This window comes from Salvelinus alpinus, chromosome 31 (genome assembly GCF_045679555.1).
Source record: "Salvelinus alpinus chromosome 31, SLU_Salpinus.1, whole genome shotgun sequence".
Classification (NCBI taxonomy): Eukaryota; Metazoa; Chordata; class Actinopteri; order Salmoniformes; family Salmonidae; genus Salvelinus; species Salvelinus alpinus.
The window spans coordinates 13,362,910-13,387,095 of NC_092116.1; the positions used below are offsets into that span (position 1 = coordinate 13,362,910).

The following is a 24,186-nucleotide window of genomic DNA, read 5'->3' on the forward strand; positions in this document are numbered from 1 at the left end:
ATTTCTACCTAACCTATATGTTTAGTTTTGTTTGACATTATTTGACTTTAAGATGAGAGCAGTTTGGAGAACTGCAAACAGTCTTAAATATATCAGTCCCAAATGTAGTTTGCTTCCTATGGTTAACTGCATGTTTAATACATTCATTTAGGACAGACTCCAGCCATTGCATTGATCAGGAGCCAACTAGTTCAACTTCATTGTCAAGTACAACATGGCACTTCTATATGTGGCAGTTATACTGTAATACAATTTTCATATAATTTTGTGCTCTACTTGGCAAAGTGGGAAACCACATCTTGTTTCGACACAACATACTCAACTCAACTGTAACAATGTCTCCCCGATTTAAAAAATGTATGAAAGCATCAACAACAACACACAAACTCCATTTCAGCTGTGTTCCCTCCTCTCTTTCATCCATCTCTCCCAGCTCAACGTAATATTCCTAGGCATCGCGCTGTACAAGATGTTCCACCACACCGCCATCCTCAAACCCGACTCGGGTTGCCTCGACAACATCAAGTAAGTCACTCATCCTCACAGGCATCGAGACCTTCCAGACATGACATTAGTACATGGGAGTTAGTACATTGGTATGACAGAACAGTTTCTGATGGCTCGGTGTGTTAGAGCAGGGTTTCCCAAACTATGTCCCGGGGCCCCCCCCTTGGTGCACGTTTATTTTTTCCCCTAGCACTACACCACTGATTCAAATCATCAACAATTGAGGATGAGTTGGTTATTTGAATCAGCTGTGTAGACCTAGGGCAATGAATGTGGGATGAATACACCGCTGGGTTGTGGGTTCGATCCCCGCATGGGCCACATATACTGAACAAATGTTAACTGTAAGTCACTTTTGCATAAAAGCTGCCAAAACAACAAAATGATATTGAACAATCAATGTTATGTACGTCATACTAAACCTAGACTTTGAGATGGAAGCTGTGTTGTTATACCATGTGTGCTGCTTAGAATAACTTCTTTCCTTTTATCTGTGAACCTCTCGAAACACATCTGAAGGGTGAGAATGGCCATGCTGAGATGCAGGAAGCGTAGCCCTCCAGGTTCAGAACTCATTATCACCAAAGGTTGTGTCATGGAGGGGAGGCAAGGGTTAAAACGGGACAGGTATTCCAGCAGGCGTACTTCATTATCTGAAGTGCACACTGGTCGGCGAGGGAAAAGGCCACGAGACAATCTGGTAGAATTAACCTGGCCCGTCGGCATCCGCTAACACACGGATGAATATTCATAAATGGGAGTGTGTGGGTGTGTGCATCTGGGTGTGCGCTTGTGCGTGCGCTCCCTGCCACTCAGGATATGGAACAGTTTGAGTGACAATGAATGAATTAGTATAAATGTGTTTAATATGCTCACTGTGTTTTGTGTAAACAAATTAACCACCTATTGTGATATCACCACAAAACAATCGGTCTCAATGGTGAGACTAGATAAAATGTTGAAGGTTTGGTCATTGATTTATAATTTGAATCCTTTTTGTATTTCATGTCTAGCTATGATAGTGGTACACTATATATACAAAAGTATGTGGACAATCCTTAAAATAAGTGTATTTGGCTATTTCAGCAACACCCATTGCTGACAGGTGTATACAATCAAGCACAATGCAATCTCCATAGACAAACATTGGCAGCAGAGAATGGCGCTACTGAAGAGTTCAGTGACTTTCAACGTGGCACTGTCATAGGATGCCACCTTTGCAACAAGTCAGTTTGTCAAATTTCTGCCCTGCTAGAGCTGCCCCGGTCAACTGTATGTGCTGTTATTGTGAAGTGGAAACGTCTAAGAGCAACAGCGGCTCAGCCGTGAAGTAGTAGGCCACACAGAAGTAAGTCCCCACAGCAATGTTCCAACATCTAGTGGAAAGCCTTCCCAGAAAAGTGTAGGCTGTTATAGCAGCAAAGGGGGACCAACTCCATATCAATGCCCATGATTTTGGAATGAGATGTTCAATGAGCAGGTGTCCACATACTTTTGGTCTTGAAGTGTATCTGTTTGTTAAGTGATTAAATAGTAATTGAAGGTCATTTGGAACAAAGTGGAGTCGGTGGTGTCTTGGAACACTACATTAGTTCACAATGACACCGTGAGGCCCTTTGCGCCTCTAGGAGACGAAAGGATTCAGCCAAAACGATGACACAGCATTTTTCTGGTTCACTTAGGGGTGTTAGTCCAACCAGGTGTCAGGGTAGACTTATTTTGTGGCCGGGCTTAAGTAGTTTTTCTGCCTCTGTCTACCATTCCTATATCCTACTGATGGATAAAGAGCTTCTGTGTTTTCCCTGTCCGCCAGTTTGAAGACACTCTAGTAGCATCACTGTGTTTAATGGCTGTAATGCCAGGCATCATCTCCAGCCGCCTGTCACTGCTTTTGTCAAAGTGGAGTGAGACCCTGCTGGCCTAGTTCTGTCAGCGAGAACAAACACACACACTACAGACCCCGCCACACACACCCACACAGTCACACTCTTTCTCACATACAGTAGACACTCTTTCTTACTCACGCACGCAGGCACACACTCACATTGCCTGCAGTGCCGAGGCTCGTTTTCCAGAGGATGTCTGCTCTGTGTATCCCGTTCTGAATAGAGAACAGAACACCCTACTGGACAGAACAGTCTGTATCAGTATCAGCAGCACTCTCTTGGATAGCATCGATAGCAGTCGTGTTGGCACGGCAGAGTACAAAGCCCAGAGCTGCGCAGTCTGTTGTGACATTTGTCCGTGACTCAATAACAACCGATTTTAAAATGAGGTTTGTAAATATGATTATATGTTATAATGGGCCGTGCATACTGTTGCATCTCCGTGGACTCTGATTGGAGCTAGGATGACCATGAGTTTAGCTTGGTTTTGTTTATTTGGGATTAGGGCTGTGACGGTCATGACATTTTGTCGGCCGGTTATTGTCATGTAAAAAGACTGCTGGTCTCACGGGAATTGACCGTTAATGAACATAAACACGTTTAGTATCTAGAGGCCACTTATGTAAGCCGCAGATGCCAGCCTTTGGAACATCTACATTTTTAAAAAGTCGAATAAATTAATTTCATATACACCATCACAATAAATCCATTATTTATTTTAGTCAGGTCTAAAGAAACATTATGATATGAAAAAAATATATATTTCAGAAGAACAGAAAGAGTTGGCCTACTGTATGTTAGTTACTGTATCTGGCTATGCTCCATGCCATAAGCTGTAGGCTTGTTCATTTAGCTGACAATATATCCTTATAAGCCCTGTGTCATTATTTAATTTTATCAGATTTTATCGTAAAAAGAATATAATTGAACTTAGCTGAATAAAATAGAAAGGATATTTTTACCAGTACAGAGCGAGTGCGCATATGAAGTGGCTATGTTGAGCATAAAAGGGATCATTTGAAACAGGTCCTAAATGCTCAATTTAGAATTATTTGGCAACTTTAGTTGTGAATTATACAAACCTTAGAATGTCTTAGAAATTACAACATACAGTGCATTCGGAAAGTATTCAGACCCCTTGCCCTTTTCCACATTTTGTTACGTTACAGCCTTATTCTAAAATGGATTAAATAGTTTGTTTTTCCTCATCAATGTACACACAATACCCCATAATGACAAAGCAAAAACAGGTTTAAAAAACAAAAACTGTCAAGGGGTCTAAATACTTTCCGAATGCACTGTATGTTGTAATTTCAAAGACATTCTAAAGTTTGTATAATTGCATAGTAATTGTATAGTAATTGTATAGTAATTGTATAGTAATTGTATAGTTGCATTGTGCGACTATAGGCTATTGATAATTGAGAAAGTAGGGGGAAAAAAGCTTGTGCTCTTTTCCTTGCCTCAAATTGCACAGCTGTTCTCTTATAAAGTGATCATATTTTCACCCGTCAGGCTATTCTCAATGTAATCTTGTCTAATATCGAGAATTAGGTTCGTTTTAAAATGGCCCGTAATCAAATGGGCAGGAACAAGGGGCAGGGGGACAAAGACATGTCATCTGTATGCACTCGAATAGTGAATGGAGGCTGCTACTGTAGCTTTCCCACCGGTCCGTTTTGTTGGCTACTGTACTTTGGTTTTATAGTGGAGGAGCAGGAGTTTAATATGAACAGCTGGGAAATACATTTAAGAACACTAATTTCACTCATCTATTGTTTGAGGAGCATGTTCTCGCTGCCCCGACAGGTGATATTCAGCCCAAACTCTGTATACCATGGCCTCTCCAACCTTGTTCCTGTAGCTACACAGTGCTTAATCTGGGAAACCAAGTGAAATCTGTTCAAGAACATCGATAGTGACATGTTTTCACAATAAACATGTTTCACTAAGCTGTTGACAGCCTGTCTGCGTGCTCGAGAAAAGAATAAAGGAGAGAGCGTAGGAGATGGTAACGCATGGTGGTGAGAGATTCTCTATAACTAAACGTAAAGTGTCACCCAATTAATTATGACAATAGAAAAAATGCCCTAAATTCAAATTCACTAGTTGTAGGCTAACTGTAATCAGCCCTGCACAATCAATGAGCCAACAGGATCACCTAGGGCTATACATTATCTCCCAGACACATGGATATACATTTTGTAGTGTAGCATAAGGTAACCAGTCCATCCAGCATGCATGATAATACAGTCCACACTCAAAGGTAATTACTCTAATTTGTTTAATTTTGGAGTATAAGCTAGACCAATTATGTACCAATGACATCTTAAATCAGTTTAGTTTTTTCTGACATGCCTAGGCTATGTATTGTATAAAGCATAATCACAATGATTATTATTTGGGGGTTTATAAAGCCTATGCATAAGATCTATGTGTATGGCTGTTTTGAATGAATCATCACCTTAGAAAGTGCTATTACAGCGACTCAAAGGTCACATGGAATTTTATTGTGGTCATGACTCATGACTGCCGGTGTGGCGGTAACAGGGGCCACCACAACAGCCCTAGTTGTGAGTGTCATCCGTGTTAGTGCTAACACTGTTGACACAGCTTTTGATATTGCGACCTGACTTTGAACAGGTTATTGAGTTGATAGTCACCAACTGAGTGGCTTTAAATGTAACTATGGAGAAATGTAAGCATACCATTTTTTATAATTGGATGATTTGATCAGTTATTAGTAACACATTGTTTACATCTCAAAATATAGTAAGTACAGTTTTTGAACTTCCCCTAGCTATTTATCAAGGGAGATGTAATCTAAAAATACTGTGAATGAGCTATAGAGATTATTTCTTTGAGATGCATTGCCTTGTTTGTCTGTGGAGAGGATATATTTCTCTGTGGAGAGTTCTCTCTATCATATGATTTGGCACACTTGCCTCCCTTGGCCAATCAGAAACCTCACCTCTGGTCTCTCAGACCACAACATAACGGTCATGACCCCTTCTCTCTCAGCTCTGACGTCTGATAGACCTACCTCTAGATGTATGTACAATATCTCATTCCAAATGGCTATGTCCAAAATGGCAGCTGTGACAATGAAAACAAATATGATACAAAACAAATAGGCCTACTGCTATTTTGACCACACTATTGGTTGCTTTGAATGGACTGCATCAGTTTCAAATCTTAAAGTTGTAAATAATTTAGGCCACTGCTAACAATTTAGCCTGCTACTAATAATCAAATTGTTTGATGATGAAAATAATGGTTTGTTTTTTAGTCTGATACAGTGAGCGTTTTGATTTTGAAGAAAACAGTCTACTGGATTGTAAGATTGAGGGACATATTTTATATTCGGTCCAGACTCCTGCTAGGTCATAATTTAGTAGGACATTTCTTTTATCTTTTTCTTATATTTGGTGGTGTTCATCGTTTGATGTCACACTTTATGTTCAGATGTCATCACGTTGCTTTTTTTAAAATTAATGTTCCGTGTTTTTTCTCTCTTTCTCTGCACTATTGACTTCATTTCACTCAGTTTCTCTTCTTTTGATTAACACCGCATGCTATGCTTTGCCTTATTGAGTTTTTGTCTTTTAACTCTTATCTTTTGTCTTTTATATTTTCTTCCTCATGTTAGCTATCGTTTTTATGATGGAATTCTTATTGTGGAATGGCACTGGTAAGATGCCACATGTTTCTACAGAGGACTACACTATTAGGGCTCGCTCTGTATTGTGTTTGGTCCCCATTGCCTTTCCCGATAGACAAAGACTCTTTCCCGTGTCAATTCCTCATCCGATATGTGTTGTGAGTGCTGCGTTGGCGTAACCTGTTGTATTTGACCCCATTATACTTTGTGCTCTGTACGATTTAGCTTTGTTTTTTCCTTTGGCACAAATTGGATGTTGTTTTCCTCTCTTACGCAAACTTTTACCAAACTTTGTCGAACCCTATTTTTGGGAACTTGCTGAGCGTTAATGACTGTAGTCCACAAGGTGCTGAGAAACGTAGAAATGTGTACTGAAAATTGTTCATGACACGTCTCTTTAATGACTTAAAAATCACTGTGAGTAGACGTGTCCTGTATATGCTTCATGGTGAATGAAGTGTCTACTTGTTGAGAATTCCCCTACAATAGACCCTGAAGGAATATGCAAATTAAGATGGTATGATGGATTCAAAATGTCATTGACATTTCTTTGTACACAAACCTTTAGTTAAACCACTGGCATCCTGCTGAGTAGATAACAGCATTTCCTATTTCCTTTCAACTTGTCAATGAGACTCCTTTATGCTGAGGTGAAAGTCGACTCAATTGACCAATTGCAATGAGCTATAATGGGATCTCAAGCCATTTGAAATGCATATCACCTCTCAGAATTGACTAATTTGTCTCTTTTCAAAAAGGAAATTGGTGCCAATTTAATGTGGTTGTTTTGGACTGGAACACTTTGCTCCTCAATTTATTTTCATTTTTGATATTTCTACCCGACTATTAACACAATCAGCACTTTCCCCTCGTTTTTCCGGTGAAAGCGCACAAGTGCTGTTTTTGCTGTGGTGGAACCATTCAGCGTGATGCTTGAGTGGCATCATTGCGAGGCTATTCACCGGCTCTACGGGAGCCACTTCAGCTTTGGGAAATGGGCCCAGCTCTGTAGGACTGAAAGTGGTAGGGGGTTAATTAGGGGGGTTAATTAGGAGAGTTTCTCAACTTAGTAAAAAAAAATATATAATTCTAATGCAGAAATATGCACTGAACAAAAATATAAATGCAACATGTAAAGTGTTGGTGCCATGTTTCATGAGCTGAAATAAAAGATCCCAGAAATGTTCCATATGCACATTTCGCTCAAATTTTGTCGAAAGCAAATTTGAATGCACAAAAATATAAATAACATTTTAAGGCATCTGTGTCCAACAGATGCATATCTATACCCACACGTGTAAAATTCGTAGATTAGGGTCTAATGTATTTATTTCAATTGACTGATTTCTTCATATGACCTGTAACTCAGTAAAATCTTTGAAATTGTTGCATGTAAAAAAAAATCTTGAGTATATGCTATTATGTACAGTGGGGAGAACAAGTATTTGATACACTGCCGATTTTGCAGGTTTTCCTACTTACAAAGCATGTAGAGGTCTGTAATTTTTATCATAGGTACACTTCAACTGTGAGAGACGGAATCTAAAACAAAAATCCAGAAAATCACATTGTGTGATTTTTAAATAATTAATTTGCATTTTATTGCATGACATAAGTATTTGATACATCAGAAAAGCAGAACTTAATATTTGGTACAGAAACCTTTGTTTGCAATTACAGAGCTCATACGTTTCCTGTAGTTCTTGACCATGTTTGCACACACTGCAGCAGGGATTTTGGCCCACTCCTCCATACAGACCTTCCCCAGATCCTTCAGGTTTCGGGGCTGTCGCTGGGCAATACGGACTTTCAGCTCCCTCCAAAGATTTTCTATTGGGTTCAGGTCTGGAGACTGGCTAGACCACTCCAGGACCTTGAGATGCTTCTTACGGAGCCACTCCTTAGTTGCCCTGGCTGTGTGTTTCGTTTCGTTGTCATGCTGGAAGACCCAGCCACGACCCATCTTCAATGCTCTTACTGAGGGAAGGAGGTTGTTGGCCAAGATCTTGCGATACATGGCCCCATCCATCCTCCCCTCAATACGGTGCATTCGTCCTGACCCCTTTGCAGAAAAGCATCCCCAAAGAATGATGTTTCCACCTCCATGCTTCACGGTTGGGATGGGTTCTTGGGGTTGTACTCATCATCCTTCTTCCTCCAAACACGGCGAGTGGAGTTTAGACCAAAAAGCTCTATTTTTGTCTCATCAGACCACACGACCTTCTCCTATTCCTCCTCTGGATCATCCAGATGGTCATTGGCAAACTTCAGACGGGCCTGGACATGCGCTGGCTTGAGCAGGGGGACCTTGCATGCGCTGCAGGATTTTAATCCATGATGGCGTAGTGTGTTACTAATGGTTTTCTTTGAGACTGTGGTCCCAGCTCTCTTCAGGTCATTGACCAGGTCCTGCTGTGTAGTTCTGGGCTGATCCCTCACCTTCCTCATGATCATTGATGCCCCACGAGGTGAGATCTTGCATGGAGCTCCAGACCGAGGGTGATTGACCGTCATCTTGAACTTCTTCCATTTTCTAATAATTGCGCCAACAGTTGTTGCCTTCTCACCAAGCTGCTTGCCTATTGTCCTGTAGCCCATCCCAGCCTTGTGCAGGTCTACAATTTTATCCCTGATGTCCTTACACAGCTCTCTGGTCTTGGCCATTGTGGAGAGGTTGGAGTCTGTTTGATTGAGTGTGTGGACAGGTGTCTTTTATACAGGTAACGAGTTCAAACAGGTGCAGTTAATACAGGTAATGAGTGGAGAACAGGAGGGCTTCTTAAAGAAAAACTAACAGGTCTGTGAGAGCCGGAATTCTTACTGGTTGGTAGGTGATCAAATACTTATGTCATGTAATAAAATGCAAATTAATTACTTAAAAATCATACAATGTGATTTTCTGGATTTTTGTTTTAGATTTCGTCTCTCACAGTTGAAGTGTACCTATGATAAAAATTACAGACCTCTACATGCTTTGTAAGTAGGAAAACCTGCAAAATCGGCAGTGTATCAAATACTTGTTCTCCCCACTGTATATGTATTATGCATTTTTGACAGGCAATTTGAAATGACACGTATACCTGTCCAAATTCTTCATATACAGTTCATACAGTATTTTGAACATTTCCAGAGTGAGTGAGTGAGAACAGGAGGAAATGATGGTTGTTGAGGATATCTGCTACCTTGAACCAGATTTTTCCAAGATAGCCCTCACGGCAAAATAACTATCATCCTCAATTCTTAGTGAAAAGCAAAGGTGACCAGATACAAACCAAGGAAGATATGAAAAATAACCTCTTCATATCCTGACCGCCCTGATACTTCTATTATGTCCTTAGGCATCTCTATCTACCCCCCGTCCCCCACTGTTTGTCGCCCATCCCTCTGCAATATTGCCCTAGTTCCAGGTCAATATTTCCCTCTTATTTTTTTTCCACCCTCGTTGTGTCTACCTGAGGGGGCAATCAGCTTGATGAAGTGCCTCTCCCAACAGGTCATTAAGATAGACCTGGGAATATTATGTTTAATGGTTGGCCCCAATAATTTCATAAATCATTTATTTTTGCTATCGCACCTGGCCCATTTATTACAGACGATTGAGGCGAAATGCTAGGACCTCCCGTTTTTATTGAGGGGTGGAGACGCTTGTGAAGAAGATAATTACGTCTAGCACCTGTAACTGACTCGCAAAATTCGAGTGAGTGAGAGTAAGAGGATTCTGGCTTCAAGACTATTGGATGTAATCAATATAGTACTTTATTTGATGAGCCATTTTGTTTTGAGTAATATTTCCTGTTTGTCTTTATGTTTGTGTGTCTGTCGCCCTCTCCTATTACTATATTGTGTCATTCAAAATCATATTATTGGAATATTTGCTTTGGAGTTTTGTTTGGTTATTGATTTCATTTTGTTTTTCATTTCTTTATATTCTTCCTGTCAGCTATGAGGATTACGAACCTGAGATCAAGTAAGAGTAAAATGGACAGGTCATCCATTCATGACACACCATCTTCATTATCCATACATTTCATCATAACAAAGTAATGAGTAATGTTTATACCACCACATGCCTTTAGCAAATGTTTGGTGAAGCTCTCCGTCAAGTCGTAGGGAAGGAATACTCACCCATACCTCACATTTGTTCAATATTAGCTTAAATGGGTACGCTTCTGGTGAAGTAATCTCAGAACGCTGAAACAAATCTCCCAGTTTGCCACGGGAGAAGTAGTCATGCACTGTGCAATTTAAGCTTTGAAAAAAAGTCATTGTTTTCATCAATGAATTGATTTGAAGTGCACTGGTATTTCTGTTTATACTAGCATAATTATTCAGAGCTTCGTTATTTGTCAAGGCTTTTGGGACAACCCTCGGGCACCACATTCAAGATACTGTGTTTACATATATTCATTTGTCTTCCAGTGATTATTCCATACCTGCTAGCCCCGAGGTCATACAAACTGTATCGCCTATTGTCTATCTATTAATTATACACCAAGTACTATTTTAATATTGGACAGTTACCTTGAGTTTTCCACTGTTCCTGGTGTAGTAATAGTCTCTCTCTCCCATTTTCTAATTTTAAAGAGTACACTATCTGATGGTCTGTCATGTAATTGATGAATAATGTGTTCAACTCTTGAAAGAAGGCGAGCGAGAGAAAAATGATAGGTGTCCCCAAGGAGCAGGCGATCACCAATGGCCAACACATGATTCAATTTAATTTCACTCTGTCGATTTTCCGCTTCGTTTCTCTCCTCCCTCCTTCCCTTCATCTAGATTTGTACTTTTGTCTGTCTGGTGGACATTTATTTTTACCTGCGTTTCTCTTCTCTTTTTGGTTCATCTGTATGTTCACAGACCAAGATAGCTAAACGTTTGTTTTTAAATGTCGTTTTTTTGTTGTGCTTCAGTAAACAGGTAGTCGCGATGGTCCTTCCGAGTTGTGCACTGCCGACAGAATGCTAAGTGGGAAGTCTGAGAACAGTCACCACTTCAGACCACCTCAGAGGCTTGGTTGACTTAAAAGTCACCGCTCCTGTATCTGGTCTCGAAACCAAACTTAGACCTTGTTTGTGCGTTTCCACCTGTAGCTTCCTGGGACAATTACATATTTACATAGTTAGATTTTTACCATCAGCTACAGTATATGTATGCACAGGGATCTGTCAGACAGAATGCGGGCCCTAGTCCACAATCATCACTGGTGATAGTTTGTGATAGTTCACATACATTTCTTTAGGAAATTACAGACTACAAAAATCGAAGGCACGTATCTTTTCACAAGTATTCAAGTTGAGTTGTTACTTCTCTAGCAGTTCTGAGAACGTTCAGAATGTTGCCGTTGTCTTGACGTTGTCTCTTTCTGCTTCCAGATCGTGGGTGATTGGGGCCATAGCGCTGCTCTGTCTGCTGGGCCTGACATGGGCCTTCGGCCTGATGTACGTCAACGAGAGCACGGTCATCATGGCCTACCTCTTCACCATCTTCAACTCCCTGCAGGGCATGTTCATCTTCATCTTCCACTGTGTCCTCCAGAAGAAGGTGTGTGTTTTACTCTAACCTTGTGGTTCAGGGACTGTATTCACAAAGCGTCTCAGAGAAGGAGTGCTGATCTAGGATCAGGTCCCGTCCTGTCCATGTAATCTTATTCTTTGTGATCTAAAGGCTAAACTGATCTTAATTCACCACTCTGACTCTGAGTAGCTTGATATATATGCCCCTGTATTAGTTTGCTGTATGAGCTTTAGTCAGCTTCTCAAACCACACATGAAATGCAAAGTGGTTAGCTCACAATATTACATGACATGGCTTATTCCCATGTAGCAAGCTAGAAAGTATTGTAGTTATTAACTACATTATTCATTTTCTCACAGTATCACCAAAAAGTTGTTTGTTTTTTTGCGTCTGAATGGGAATATGTATGTGTGTGTGGTTCACAGGTGCGTAAAGAGTACGGAAAGTGTCTGCGTACCCACTGCTGCAGTGGCAAGAGTGTGGAGAGTTCCATTGGCTCTGGGAAGAGCTCAGCATCCCGCCCACCAGGGCGATATTCCACAGGTTCACAGGTAGGTAGCGCCTCTCCTCTCACCTCTTTCAAATGGCAATGTATTTGGTTGAGTACGAGCATATCTGATATAGATTTTTACTTAATTCTATCTGCTGATGTTGACCGGAAAGTTCATTGTAGCCCATTTATTATATTTAATAAATGGTCAATGTTAATTAATAAGTTGTGAACAATACATTTATGAATCATGCAAATAGTCTACGGCACACCATCACCCCTTCACGACGGAAGCTGGTTTCAGCGTCCATAATGAACCTTTTAATTACATATAGCAGCACATTGACACAACGGCTAACCGCTACGCCGAGTCTTTGCCATCAACCGCATGTGAACGGAAGCGGTCGTAAACACGCTGTAATTTATCGGCAACTCGGAGGCTTTTAAATGAACGTGTAATTAGCAAAGTAGATCGTAAACCGGTGGGCTCTGGGTGGTTAGGGAGGTAAGGTTCTCTCTCTAAATGAAAGTTGGAAGTGAGACCTTTGAAATATGGACACTGATCAACCCAACTCCCACACAGTGCTGGGCTGAAATAGAATTATAATTTTTTCTCTCAAAGACTTAAGCTGTGCTTGATTGAGCCTGCATATCTCAATGGAACCAATGGGATAGTCCCAAAAGTGCAAACCCTGCCCATGCTTTTACTGCAGGCAGGCTCGATCAAACGATTAAAGTATCGGAATACTGTAAATGCTATTTGAAGGCAAGTCTGCTCCCACAAGCACTTGTACACTTGAACATGGCCTTGACTTTTACAGCAGTGTAGAGTTATGAGAGGTAGCAATAACACCAGTGAAACTTAGCAATAACAGCAACGAGAGGTAGCAATAACAGTAGCAATGACTCAATTGTGATAACACTATTGTGAGTTGTGGAAGTCAAACCTTTACAAAGCCTTACAGAAAAACACAGTAACAAAGACTACAGTAATGTACTGTGTACGTCTTCAGCAACAAGAGGTCTGAATGAATGTAAGCATCACAGAGTTGAGGTGTGTTTTTAATGGTTGATGTTGCTGCACACACCCAAGACAGACTGTATAAATCCTAAGTGGAAGCCACCTTTGAGCACTGATTCCATTACCGTTACAAAACCCCACTGATGTGTTAGTTGTGTTGTTCCCCCTCTGCAGAGCCGGATCCGTCGGATGTGGAACGACACAGTCAGGAAACAGTCAGAGTCGTCTTTCATAACCGGCGACATCAACAGCTCAGCGTCGTTGAACAGAGGTAATATTCAGTCAATTTGCGCCGCACATGCTTGAACGCGCCGCAACCCACTAGCCTCTCCTTTAGGTTTTCAACGCTCTGTGATGTGGAGGAAGAAGGGAAAAATTGCCTTTGTGACAAAAGCGGAAGGATTTCGTGTTGGGTCCTGAAGAGCTTATGGGTGCTTTTGTTCCACCTCCGCACAAAGACACCTGTTTGGAATGATTGACGAATAATGGTCTTCTGTCTGGACCGTGATTGTTTGAATCAGGTGTGTTAGTGCTGGGCTGGACCAAAATCACACACACACAGTAGCTCGCTAGGGCTGGAGTTGGAGATTCCCGCGTTATGCTCATCCAGGGTCCTGACTGTGAAATATGCGATCCTTCAAGTCAGCATATTAGCCTATGGGTTGTTCTCACACTTGACAAGAGATGTGACTCTGTGACTTGTGACATAACTAGTATAGGGAAAGAGTTGGATGAATATGTTTTAGTTTTTTAAGATGAGTCATTAATCTCCCACTTACCTGCTCGTATAGAAAGTTGTCCTGCTGTTAATAAAAAAGTATTCATCTCTTACTTTATTCAAATAGCAACTCATCCTAAATGACCTTGACTTTTGTAAAATAATGAAGCTTTTCAATGTGATAATGCAGTTAGTGTATGTGCTAATTTATCAAATGAAGAAACTTTTAATTTGTTTTAAAAGGGTGGATTTTGCACCTGATGGAACCAAGAACCAAAGTAAATGCCAATATGAATTGCTCAAAGCATGATTTAATTTGCCTAACCAAAAAGCAGTTGGACAAGAGCAAAATATTAATTTGAGGCAGGACTATTTGTAAATGCTATACCCGTCTTCATGATAGCTGTCAACCAACAAAGTGCGAAACCAAGAAAGTAATGGTAATTGCTTTGTTCTTTAAAAATAAGTTGAACCATCCACAAACGCTTATCTCCCAATTTCATTATATGATGACAATTATCTCCCAATTTCATTATATGATGACAATTATCTCCCAAAACAATCATGGAAATACACAATAGCGCATTGGATAGCGGTCCAAATAAATACACATGTCTAGTGCGGACTCTGAGGTCTGAGTGTCAGAGGCATTATATAATCCTCCTAGACCATATCTGCACTAGATGATGATGCCACCCCCCTGACATTTCTCAGGGATGACTCGTCTCCAGACATTGGGTCCCTTGATGGAGGGGTTGAGTCCCTGCCACTACCTCACTCTCTAAATCTGCTCGCCTCTCCCTCTCAACCCGGACACTAATACGCAGTTTAGATGATGGATGGATGTTCGACGGTGAGAGGAAGTGTCGAGATCTCAATAATTAGGCACTCAGCGACGAGCGCCATCCCAAGATGTTGGCTCTTAGCTGGGGGAGGGAGAGAGAGAAAGGAGTGGAGCTCAGTGGGGTGGGCAGGCCTAGAAGACACTGCCGTAGATATATCACTAAGACCAGGAAGAGCGGAGTGAATTAATTAACACGTTTTCAGCTTAAGGTGTTGAAACGCGTCAGGTCTGATGTATAAGGCGTGAGAATAAACACTAAGTCTGCACAGGTGCATTTTCAGTCTGGCGCAGGATAACGCATCATGTTCTGAAGCGTCTTACACATCACAAACCTTCTCCTTGCTCTTCTCTGCAATGTTATTATGGAATTACAGTATGTGTGGAAGAGCAGACATCTCTCCCTGCTAGTCCTTCCTCAACTCAATATTCAGTACCTTGCCTCAGTCTCTGCATAACTGTTGCTGACTCCATACGTATCTCCTCTTGAGAGGTACGCATGCAATCATCTTGATAGCCTCGACTTGTTTAATTTATCCCCGCATTCATGATTTGGAAATGGTCCAATATATCAAACACAGACCCCATAAGTGGGGGAACCAACAGAGGGTGGGGAGGAGCTGTTTATAATTTCAAATTAGGCTGGTATTTTTGGAAGGCTTCAGAATAAGAGAAGCAACAGAAACAAGAAATGAGCACAAAGTGATTATATCAAATGGAAATTATAACCTAATGGATACATACATCCATATTAATAGCCACATCAAACAATGTATGCAAATGAAGTCTAAATTATGAGTTTAGTTGAGTAAATTGGGATATTGTGATTCTGTTCCGATGCATCGACGTGATTGTTGGAGTTGAAGATACTCCTGCAATGATATATTCATAAAATGATTTGCCTCTTAAAACTCACTTGGCGAAGTTATTCAACTGGATAACTGATTGGACTTTTTTGTTGTCGTCCTTTGGGCAATTATAACGTCGGCCATTTTGTCCATGCTTTGCTGTGTGGTCAGAGGAGTAGACAACCCAACAGGAAACTGATTTAGGTTCAAATTCTAGTCAATAATACATGTTCTAAGACAATAGCACAGCTACAGAATATTGCCTGCAGTCACACATAACAGAAGTTTCCCCTCTGTACCATTCCCATTATGCCCTTGCTGGCCAAATTACACATACTGTAACTGTTAGCCCATTCCGAACATGTTATCATTATGTCAGTGCGTTATGCGCTTAGTACAGTATGCGTAACGGAGCTGTACACAATCTTCAAAGTTAACTATCATAATTAGTCACACATCTTCCAACTCTTGCCATTTCCTTGATTCCTCTACCTCTCCGTTCAGAATTGCTTCAGGCGTAGAATCGAGACACACAGATATTCCCTGGCACTGTATGTACAAGGCCAGAGTTATCGGTCATTAGAGAACCGGTTTGTCTCCTTCCTTTCTTTCTCTCTCTCTCTCTATCTCTCTCTCTTCCTGGCTCTGACAGATTCAGAGCACTGCGAGAGAACAGTGTCCCTCGTCGGCAGAACTAATTGGCATGCATTTCCGCCTCTGCTGAATTTTTTTGGGGGGGAAGATATTTATATAGTCATTGGTACCCCATTCAAGTGTGCAGTGTGTATGTAATAGAGCGCATGTTAGGATCTCAATAATATCATATTATGTGCTCTGAATCTGAAGAGAGAAAACATACTCTTAGATGTTTCGGCAATTTGAACATAACATATAAACAGGAGCTTATTCCAGATTTGTTCAACTGGATACCGTAACTCACAATATTTCAATATTTCACAAAATGTTGCAATTTCCCCAAAAAGCCAGTCTGTTTTTTCTTCACTAACTGCTGTGCGGCATTCAACACACATCCAAACTACCTCCTCATTCATAGAAATTGTGTTATCTTCTAGTCTAGATACATTTAGTCACATTGCTCAAAGTTGAACGTTTATTTAGAACTGATCTGGGAACAGATGAGTCCCACGGGCAAAGGCATCAGTCACCGCCGCATAGTCCGGCGTGACGATTAGACAAGTAGAATCGGAGCCTCTATTTTCACACAAACCTTCACTTTTGTTAAAACAAAGTAAAGTAGAAAGATGTGGTACAGGGCAAAAGGGACTGCGGAGGGACTACAATCAGCACTGTAATGGCACTTACCATCCATGAGGAAGTTTTATTTGAGGGTATTTCTGCCAGGGAATTGTCTATGGGAAAGATGAATGCCAAGAAGTGAAGGCAATATTTTACTGGACAAATTGCATGGAAGATGTAGACCATTTACACAACGTAATACAGTAACCCGGGAAATGTTACCTGCCAAAAGCTTTCATAACATCCTTCTTCAATTCAAATGGAGTTAACATGTTCTATACTGTAGAGTGGTAATTTGACCATGTTATGTTCAGGTATGTTATTGAAGTGTTATGTCTTCGTTTTGTGTATGTCTATGCTTCAAAACAATGTCTATGTATGTACTGTTGCACACTGTCAGCTAGCATCTGTACCTTGTACATGGGGTGGAATTGGGAGGGGGGTAAAACAACATTCAGCTCAAAAGCATTTGTATAATGAGATGGTCAATTTGGGACCCCCCCCTACAATTCTACCTCTTGAATGTGAGCACACCAATTCTAACAATGCTAAATGGACGTTTATCCCATTGAATAAGCAGAGTCCTCATTGACCCACCTCACTGCTGCCGTCGTGATAAACCATGATCATGTCTGTTTCAAGCTTTGCTACGTCTGTAGCCCAACTGTTTAACAACTCGCCCTTAATGATCGTGTGAATGTGTACTGCTGTCATTGCCTCGGCTGCGTCTGCCTGACTGATACATATGTTCTCTCTCTCTCCCTCTACTTCCCTCTCTCTCTCCCTCTACTTCCCTCTCTCTCTCCCTCCCTCTACTTCCCTCTCTATCTCCCTCTGTCTCTGTCTGGCTGCTCCAGGGGCAATGGCTAACCATCTTATAACTAACGCACTCCTCCGTCCCCATGGCACTAACAATCCCTATAACACATTGCTCGGGGAATCTGCCGTCTATAACAACCCGTCAGTGGGCATGTACAACATGCAAGGTGTGCCAGCCTTCTTTTCATTCCTTCATGAATGTCGCTGGAACGTCGCTAGACATTACCTTTTTGCTACAAAAATCTGCGTTTGTCCCCAAAAGACCTGCTGGAGGCTTTTGGCGGGAGGGGGCATATGGTGGCTTCCCATTGGGGCATGCCATTCCGTCACTAATTATTTTGTCACACTCCAAACTCATTCATGTGCCTCACTTGCCTGGCATGCATAATGCGGTGTGGTGAAATGGTGCAACAAACCAAAACTATTGGGAAGGGACGTCAGCACGCCAATTGGGAGCTGAAAACACCACCAGTCGTTTGATGTTTTGCTGCACTGTTGTCCATGAAGCTTGCTGTGGTTGTCCATGAAGCTTGCTGTGGTTGTCCATGAAGCTTGCTGTGTGCACTGCAACTTCAAAATGTTGCTGGTAGATTGTTGAATGAACATCCTTGTTCTGTTAGTGCTCCCAATCAATGATTCTAATATAAAAAAAAAACACAGAAGGTGAGCTACTAATGAAGTAGCATAAACAAAACTTTTCTACCTCCGGGCTCCTTTCCAATAAGACAACATGATGTTGGCAATTTTTATGACACTAAATGTAAGCCGCCTGAACCTTCCTAATTATGTAAAGGGCCAGTATCCCATTGGTACTTATGAACCTCAAAATCTGTAAAGCAGTATGTTTGCCCAACCAGCAAAAAACAACATCAATGCACTACAATACTGCAGTTTTGCAGTTCATTAAAAATAATGCACAAAACGAGAGATTTTTCTACCAAAGCTGTCCAATATATTAAAAGTACATGTCAGGCAAATTGTGTCTGAAAATGTGATATATATATATAACAGTCATATCAATACTGCTGAAATGGCTGTTATCGTCTTTCAAGACTTAACTGTCAAATAGGAGTTTTATGGAGTAACACCAGCAGAGCCAATTACTGTATCAATGATGAACCCGTCCAAATAGTACTATCATGACTTTGGCATGTCAGTAGGATATAACTGTTCAAATATTGCTGATTATAGTAGAATTGCTCAAATGTTACCACAGGAAATGCATGTAGGTTGCTATAGGTGCAATTTTAACGTGAGCTGCAAAGTTAAAGGGGAAGTGTAGGACTTTACAACGTGTTGTCAGGTGATTTCTCACCCGGAAAGTAGTCTATGGGCCAGGAGAAACTGAAATCCATGGTTTGGTTTTCTATAAACAGCCACTTCAAATGTTAGCTTAACTTTAGCCACCGCTTACCAAAAATCTATGGGAGTGATAGGGGCATGTGCACAAGTGTTTGTTGGCAATGGAGATTACTAGCATGTAATGTAATGTAATAACAATATTAATAGTGTACATCATATATGTAAACTCATCTTCCCCCCTTGAATATACTCTGGTTATAGTTTCTAAGAAAGTGTTATCAAATACGCATGGTGACATCACACACGGGAGGTCATTTCTGGACGCATCATCAAGCCTGTGTGAACGTCTCTTCTACCTGTTACTGTTATGCTTACTTGTGTTTTTTCTTTGTCTTCCCTTTTCCTCATGCTGTCAATAAGACCCCTACAGAGAGACAAGTATGGTCAAACTAAACATTGCTTACCAAATGTAATTGACCTTAGCTTTACTTTCTTTTCACTCTATGCTGACAAAAGGGGAATGAGAAAACAATCATCTTATTTGGAAGTAGAAATGAACTATTCAAAATGTCAGACGCTCCTCTGAAATAATCAACCACTTCTGGAGAATGTCCATCAAATATATTCACAAAGGAGATGCCTTGAAAGAACTTGATGTCTTCTGCAAATCGATCAGCCCCAAGGAGCATCCATTTGATATAATAAGATCCAGAGGAGGCTGGTGGGAGGTATAGGAGGACAGGCTCATTGTAATGGCTGGAATGGAATTAATGGAACCGAGTCAAATGTGGTTTCCATATGTCTGATGTTTTTAATACCGTTCCATTTATTCCAGTCATTACAATGAGCCTTTCCTCCTATACCTCCCACCAGCCTTTTCTGATAAGATATTATCATCCTGTATAGCTGACATTGTAATCCATAATGTAAGATTAAATTGGCCAAAGTAGCCAGCATGCTCCTGGTCCTAAGAGATTTAATTAATCTCAGATGTTGGCCAATCAAAATCCAATGCCTATCTTGGAACTTGGTCACCACCGTCATATGTTACTATTTTACATTAATACAAGTTGAACTGCACTTTGCAGAAAACAAAGGTCAAACCTACATACAGTTTTTGCAACAACAAAAAAATGAGGTGGAAGGCTTAACTCTAGACGTTCCTCTTTCAAACACATTTTAAATAGTTGACATTTCCCAAATTTGCATTGACGTATCCCTATAAGACACCATGGACATTTTGAATATAAAACATCCATACTTTCTCTGCATGAGAGAACAGAAAGTATTTTCCTAATGTATAACTGTAAAGTTGACCCCTTATCACCATGTCCTCTATGGCCTATATTTATCATTGTGGAGTCATTAAGTTTACCATTAACTTTCTTTCTACATTAGTCTATGGACAAATCCATTTAAAGATTACGCTTTCTTAAAGGTAGACTCAGCAGTATGACATCATCATGCTAACAGGAATAAAAAACAACACAATTCAAGATTGCGCCTACATTTTGTTTTTGTTGATGGCTGTAGGCAGGAAATTGCCCCCGGTGAATGAATATGGCATATTGCTGAATGTACCTTTAAATAGGGGTTAATATGACTGGGGTCCAAATGTATAGACGGAGCTGTAGGTAGTGTATCTCACTGTTAAAAGGAAATGCATGGCTGTGGTTTGTTGTTAAAGCGTACATGTTGTCAATTGTCACACATGTAAATGTTCTCATGTTTGGACAAAGTTATTCCCGACTACATCACAACACAAGCCAAACAGAGAGGATCATGATAGAAATGTAGATTGCATTACAAGTACTTGAGTACTTGTGTGTGTCGCTTGAGTAAAGGTAAGTGTATCTAGTATTGACTGACTACGTTAAAGCATTTCGACCATCTTGCAGTTTGTGAACATACCATATGTACACAACACAAAAATCAAGTGAAAGAGTGTTGACCTAAGCCTAGATATCACAATCTGTGAGCCACCCTGAAGGTTGCCCCTCACATTAAAAGAAAGGAGATAGTTTTGGCGGGCCTAATGTGTGCATGACCACGTCCAAGCGGCTGACATTTAGCCGTTCTAATGAGCGACCGCTACTTCCGTCCCTCTCATATGAGCTTCTCTCCTCTTTTCCTCTTTGTTCCCCAGAGGGAATCCTGAACAATGCCCGGGATGCAAGTGTCATGGATACTCTACCACTGAATGGTAACCACGGCAACAGCTACAGCATCGCCAGTGCCGAGTACATGAGCGACTGTGTCCAGATCATCGACCGGGGCTACAACCACAAGGAGACCACGCTGGAGAAGAAGATCCTGAAAGAGCTGACCTCCAATTACATCCCTTCCTACCTGAACAACCACGAGCAAAACCGCAACCTCATGAACAAGCTGGTGAACAACGTGAGCAACGGAGGCAAGGATGTTAGTCTGGGGGGTATGGGGATGGGTGTAGGGATGGGGGGGATGGGGATGAATGTGGCGCTGGGTTTGGATGATCAGTCTTCCTTCCCTCCACACCTCCACGATGAGGGTCTGGGCCTGGAGTTGATTCGGGAGGAGTCCAACGCCCCTCTTCTGCCCCAGAGACCACCATTTCTGCCGCCCGTGGACAACCTCCACCACAACCACCTCCACAACCAGGGCCTGCCGCATCAGCCTCCGCTCCCCCACCACCACCACCCAGCCTTCTCCTCGGCCACCACCACCTCGTCCTCGTCCCGCCGGCGGATCCCGCAGGAAAACAGTGAGAGCTTCTTCCCCCTGCTCACCAACGAGAACACCCAAGACGTGGAGCCCACTTCGCCCAGCTCCCACCCCCACCACCTACACCACCCCAGGGACTCCCTCTACACCAGCATGCCCGTGCTGGCAGGCCTTCCGGATACCACAGCTAACGGCACCACCACTGCCCCCCTTGCTGATAAAGATGCAGGAGAGGGCCTACCGGCAGAGGGCAAGAGCCCAGAGACCAGCCAGGACGATGTCTACTACAAGAGCATGCCCAACCTGGGCTCACGTAACCACCTGCACCAGCTGCACTCCTACTACCAGCTGGGGAGGGGCAGCAGTGACGGGTTCATCGTGCCCCCCAACAAGGAGGATCTGCCCCCTGAAGAGGCCACCCAGGAGCCCTCGCACCTGGTCACCAGCCTATAGGCCTACAGACCCAACCCCCCTGACCCATTCGCCCCAATTCCTTATTGCCGTGGTTCCTGCTTTTTTCCGCCTCCCCTTCGCCCTACGCGTTCCCCTGTTTTTTTTTTTTTTTTACTCCGTGTCCCGAATTTGAAAAGCGAAACTGATGCCTGTCTCAATACTGACAGCAAACAGAATATTGAAACTGTTATGTTTTGTGGATAATATGACTCGACTCGGTTAGATGTTGGAGAAATCTATTGATGTGCATTTCACTTTTTTTGCGAGATGCCGAACCTTGTATTGGATTGATGTGTTTTCTCTCAGTGGGAGGGGAGATGAACACTCGGGACAGCTGGATCTCGGGCTCTGAAATGTATTTTGACAGTCCAAAGGAACTACAAACGGACCCAAAAAACGTTCTGCTACTAGTTGATGTGTAGAGTTAAAATCGGAACAAATCAAGAATAAGACTATTTTATTATACTTCTGTATCCATACTGGCTTTTTAAGGGGGGTTCTTCCTCTGGTGATTTTGCAGCACATTTTGTGCTGAAGTGTTCCTGCAAGTTCGACGAAACAGATTTTGAACAATGAAGGAATTTAAATCACGTGCTTTACAGCATATTTTTGGTTTTCTTGTTTTTTTCCTTTTGTCGTAACAATAATAACTGTTGAAGAAGATGGAGGAAAAAAACTAATAACAGAGAATTCTGAGGTATTTCTATGTAAATGTACAGATACTAGCATTGCACATAATAGTATAATTTTTGTTCCACCCAAACCTTTGTCTCTGTAAATGTAGTTGGTTCAGAGCATTTCCTTTCTGTTGTGCTGGTCTTGAGCATTATTTAGCCTTTTCATTTTTTTCAAGAAACAACAAAACAAAGCAACAAAACTAAATAACACCAAAAAAAAATAACAAAACACTTATTAGCGTACATAGCGGTGTAACCACCAATGTTTTCCAAACCATCTTTATTTTACAGTTTGATTATTTCTTCACTGTGTGGATAGAAAGAGAATTCTGGTTCACCCGCCGTAGAAGTGTCAGAAAAGTTAGCCAAGAGTTGGCCTGCAGAGAGAAAGCTATTTTCTTTCCTCATCAGTTAAGAGACAGGTGCTTCTCAGAGAGAAAGCTATTTTCTTTCCTCATCAGTTAAGAGACAGGTGCTTCTCAGAGAGAAAGCTATTTTCTTTCCTCATCAGTTAAGAGACAGGTGCTTCTCAGAGAGAAAGCTATTTTCTTTCCTCATCAGTTAAGAGAGAGGTGCTTCTCAGAGAGGAAGCTATTTCTTTCCTCATCAGTTAAGAGACAGGCGCTTCTCAGAGAGGAAGCTATTTCTTTCCTCATCAGTTAAGAGACAGGTGCTTCTCAGAGAGGAAGCTATTTCTTTCCTCATCAGTTAAGAGACAGGCGCTTCTCAGAGAGGAAGCTATTTCTTTCCTCATCAGTTAAGAGACAGGTGCTTCTCAGAGAGGAAGCTATTTCTTTCCTCATCAGTTAAGAGACAGGTGCTCCTCAGAGAGAAAGAGAACAAATTGAATATCAATAAGCACTACAAAACAGAACTTTGAGTGAGGAAAAACAACTGGAAATATATTTATTTGTTTGTTCAAATGACAAAATACAGTGATAAATGGAGGTAAAGAACTCAGCAGCACAGAGTAGTTTTTATTATGAGTATGATTATGGCTTTTAATTTATTCATTTTTGTATGGGTTTCCAAGTTGAATGACCTCATAACTAATATTTGTTGTAACAGTGAAACTTGTTTGCCAACAAATAAATTACTGATTAAGATTTACCACGTAGTTATCGCAAAGGTTTTGTGTTTTTTTGTGGGGTTTACATTGCTATTACTCCAAAAGGCAAAGCAAGGCCTTCCTTGTAAAGATAGTGTTGTTTGAGCTCAGTTTCGAAAATATCTCAATAGATTCAGCTATTTCATGAACACAATAAATGACAATGTGTCACTGCTGGTATAATGTACTCTGTATATGTGGGATAACAACTGAGTGAGTGCACAAAAGAGTGAACGTCAATCAATTTACCCCACGAAGAACGATGGTAAGTAATCATTCACTTTCATATGAATGTTGGCCTTTATACAATGGATGGGTCTAACCCTGGGTGCTGATTGGTTACAATATTGACGTTGATTTTTACTTACAGATCTTTCATTA

The 24,186-nt window shown here is 41.3% G+C and overlaps 1 protein-coding gene across 9 annotated transcripts in view; it reads left to right on the forward strand.

Annotated features, from left to right (window-relative positions):
• Window positions 1-23,814, forward strand: part of LOC139561888 (adhesion G protein-coupled receptor L3-like) — a 336,416-nt gene extending 312,602 nt beyond the window's left edge. For 3 of the 9 annotated variants that reach the window (XM_071379279.1, XM_071379282.1, XM_071379280.1), the window contains 7 exons: window positions 434-525; window positions 11,427-11,595; window positions 11,994-12,119; window positions 13,254-13,350; window positions 17,601-17,729; window positions 19,285-19,302; window positions 21,011-23,814. In XM_071379279.1, the coding sequence (XP_071235380.1) occupies window positions 434-525; window positions 11,427-11,595; window positions 11,994-12,119; window positions 13,254-13,350; window positions 17,601-17,729; window positions 19,285-19,302; window positions 21,011-22,020 (1,641 nt within the window). In that variant the 3' untranslated portion in view covers window positions 22,021-23,814. Of the gene's footprint in view, window positions 1-433; window positions 526-11,426; window positions 11,596-11,993; window positions 12,120-13,253; window positions 13,351-17,600; window positions 17,730-19,284; window positions 19,334-21,010 lie in introns of all 9 variants that reach the window. The other 6 variants (XM_071379284.1, XM_071379285.1, XM_071379286.1 and 3 more) reach the window with 5 other exon arrangements.
• Window positions 23,815-24,186: the final 372 nt, after the last annotated feature.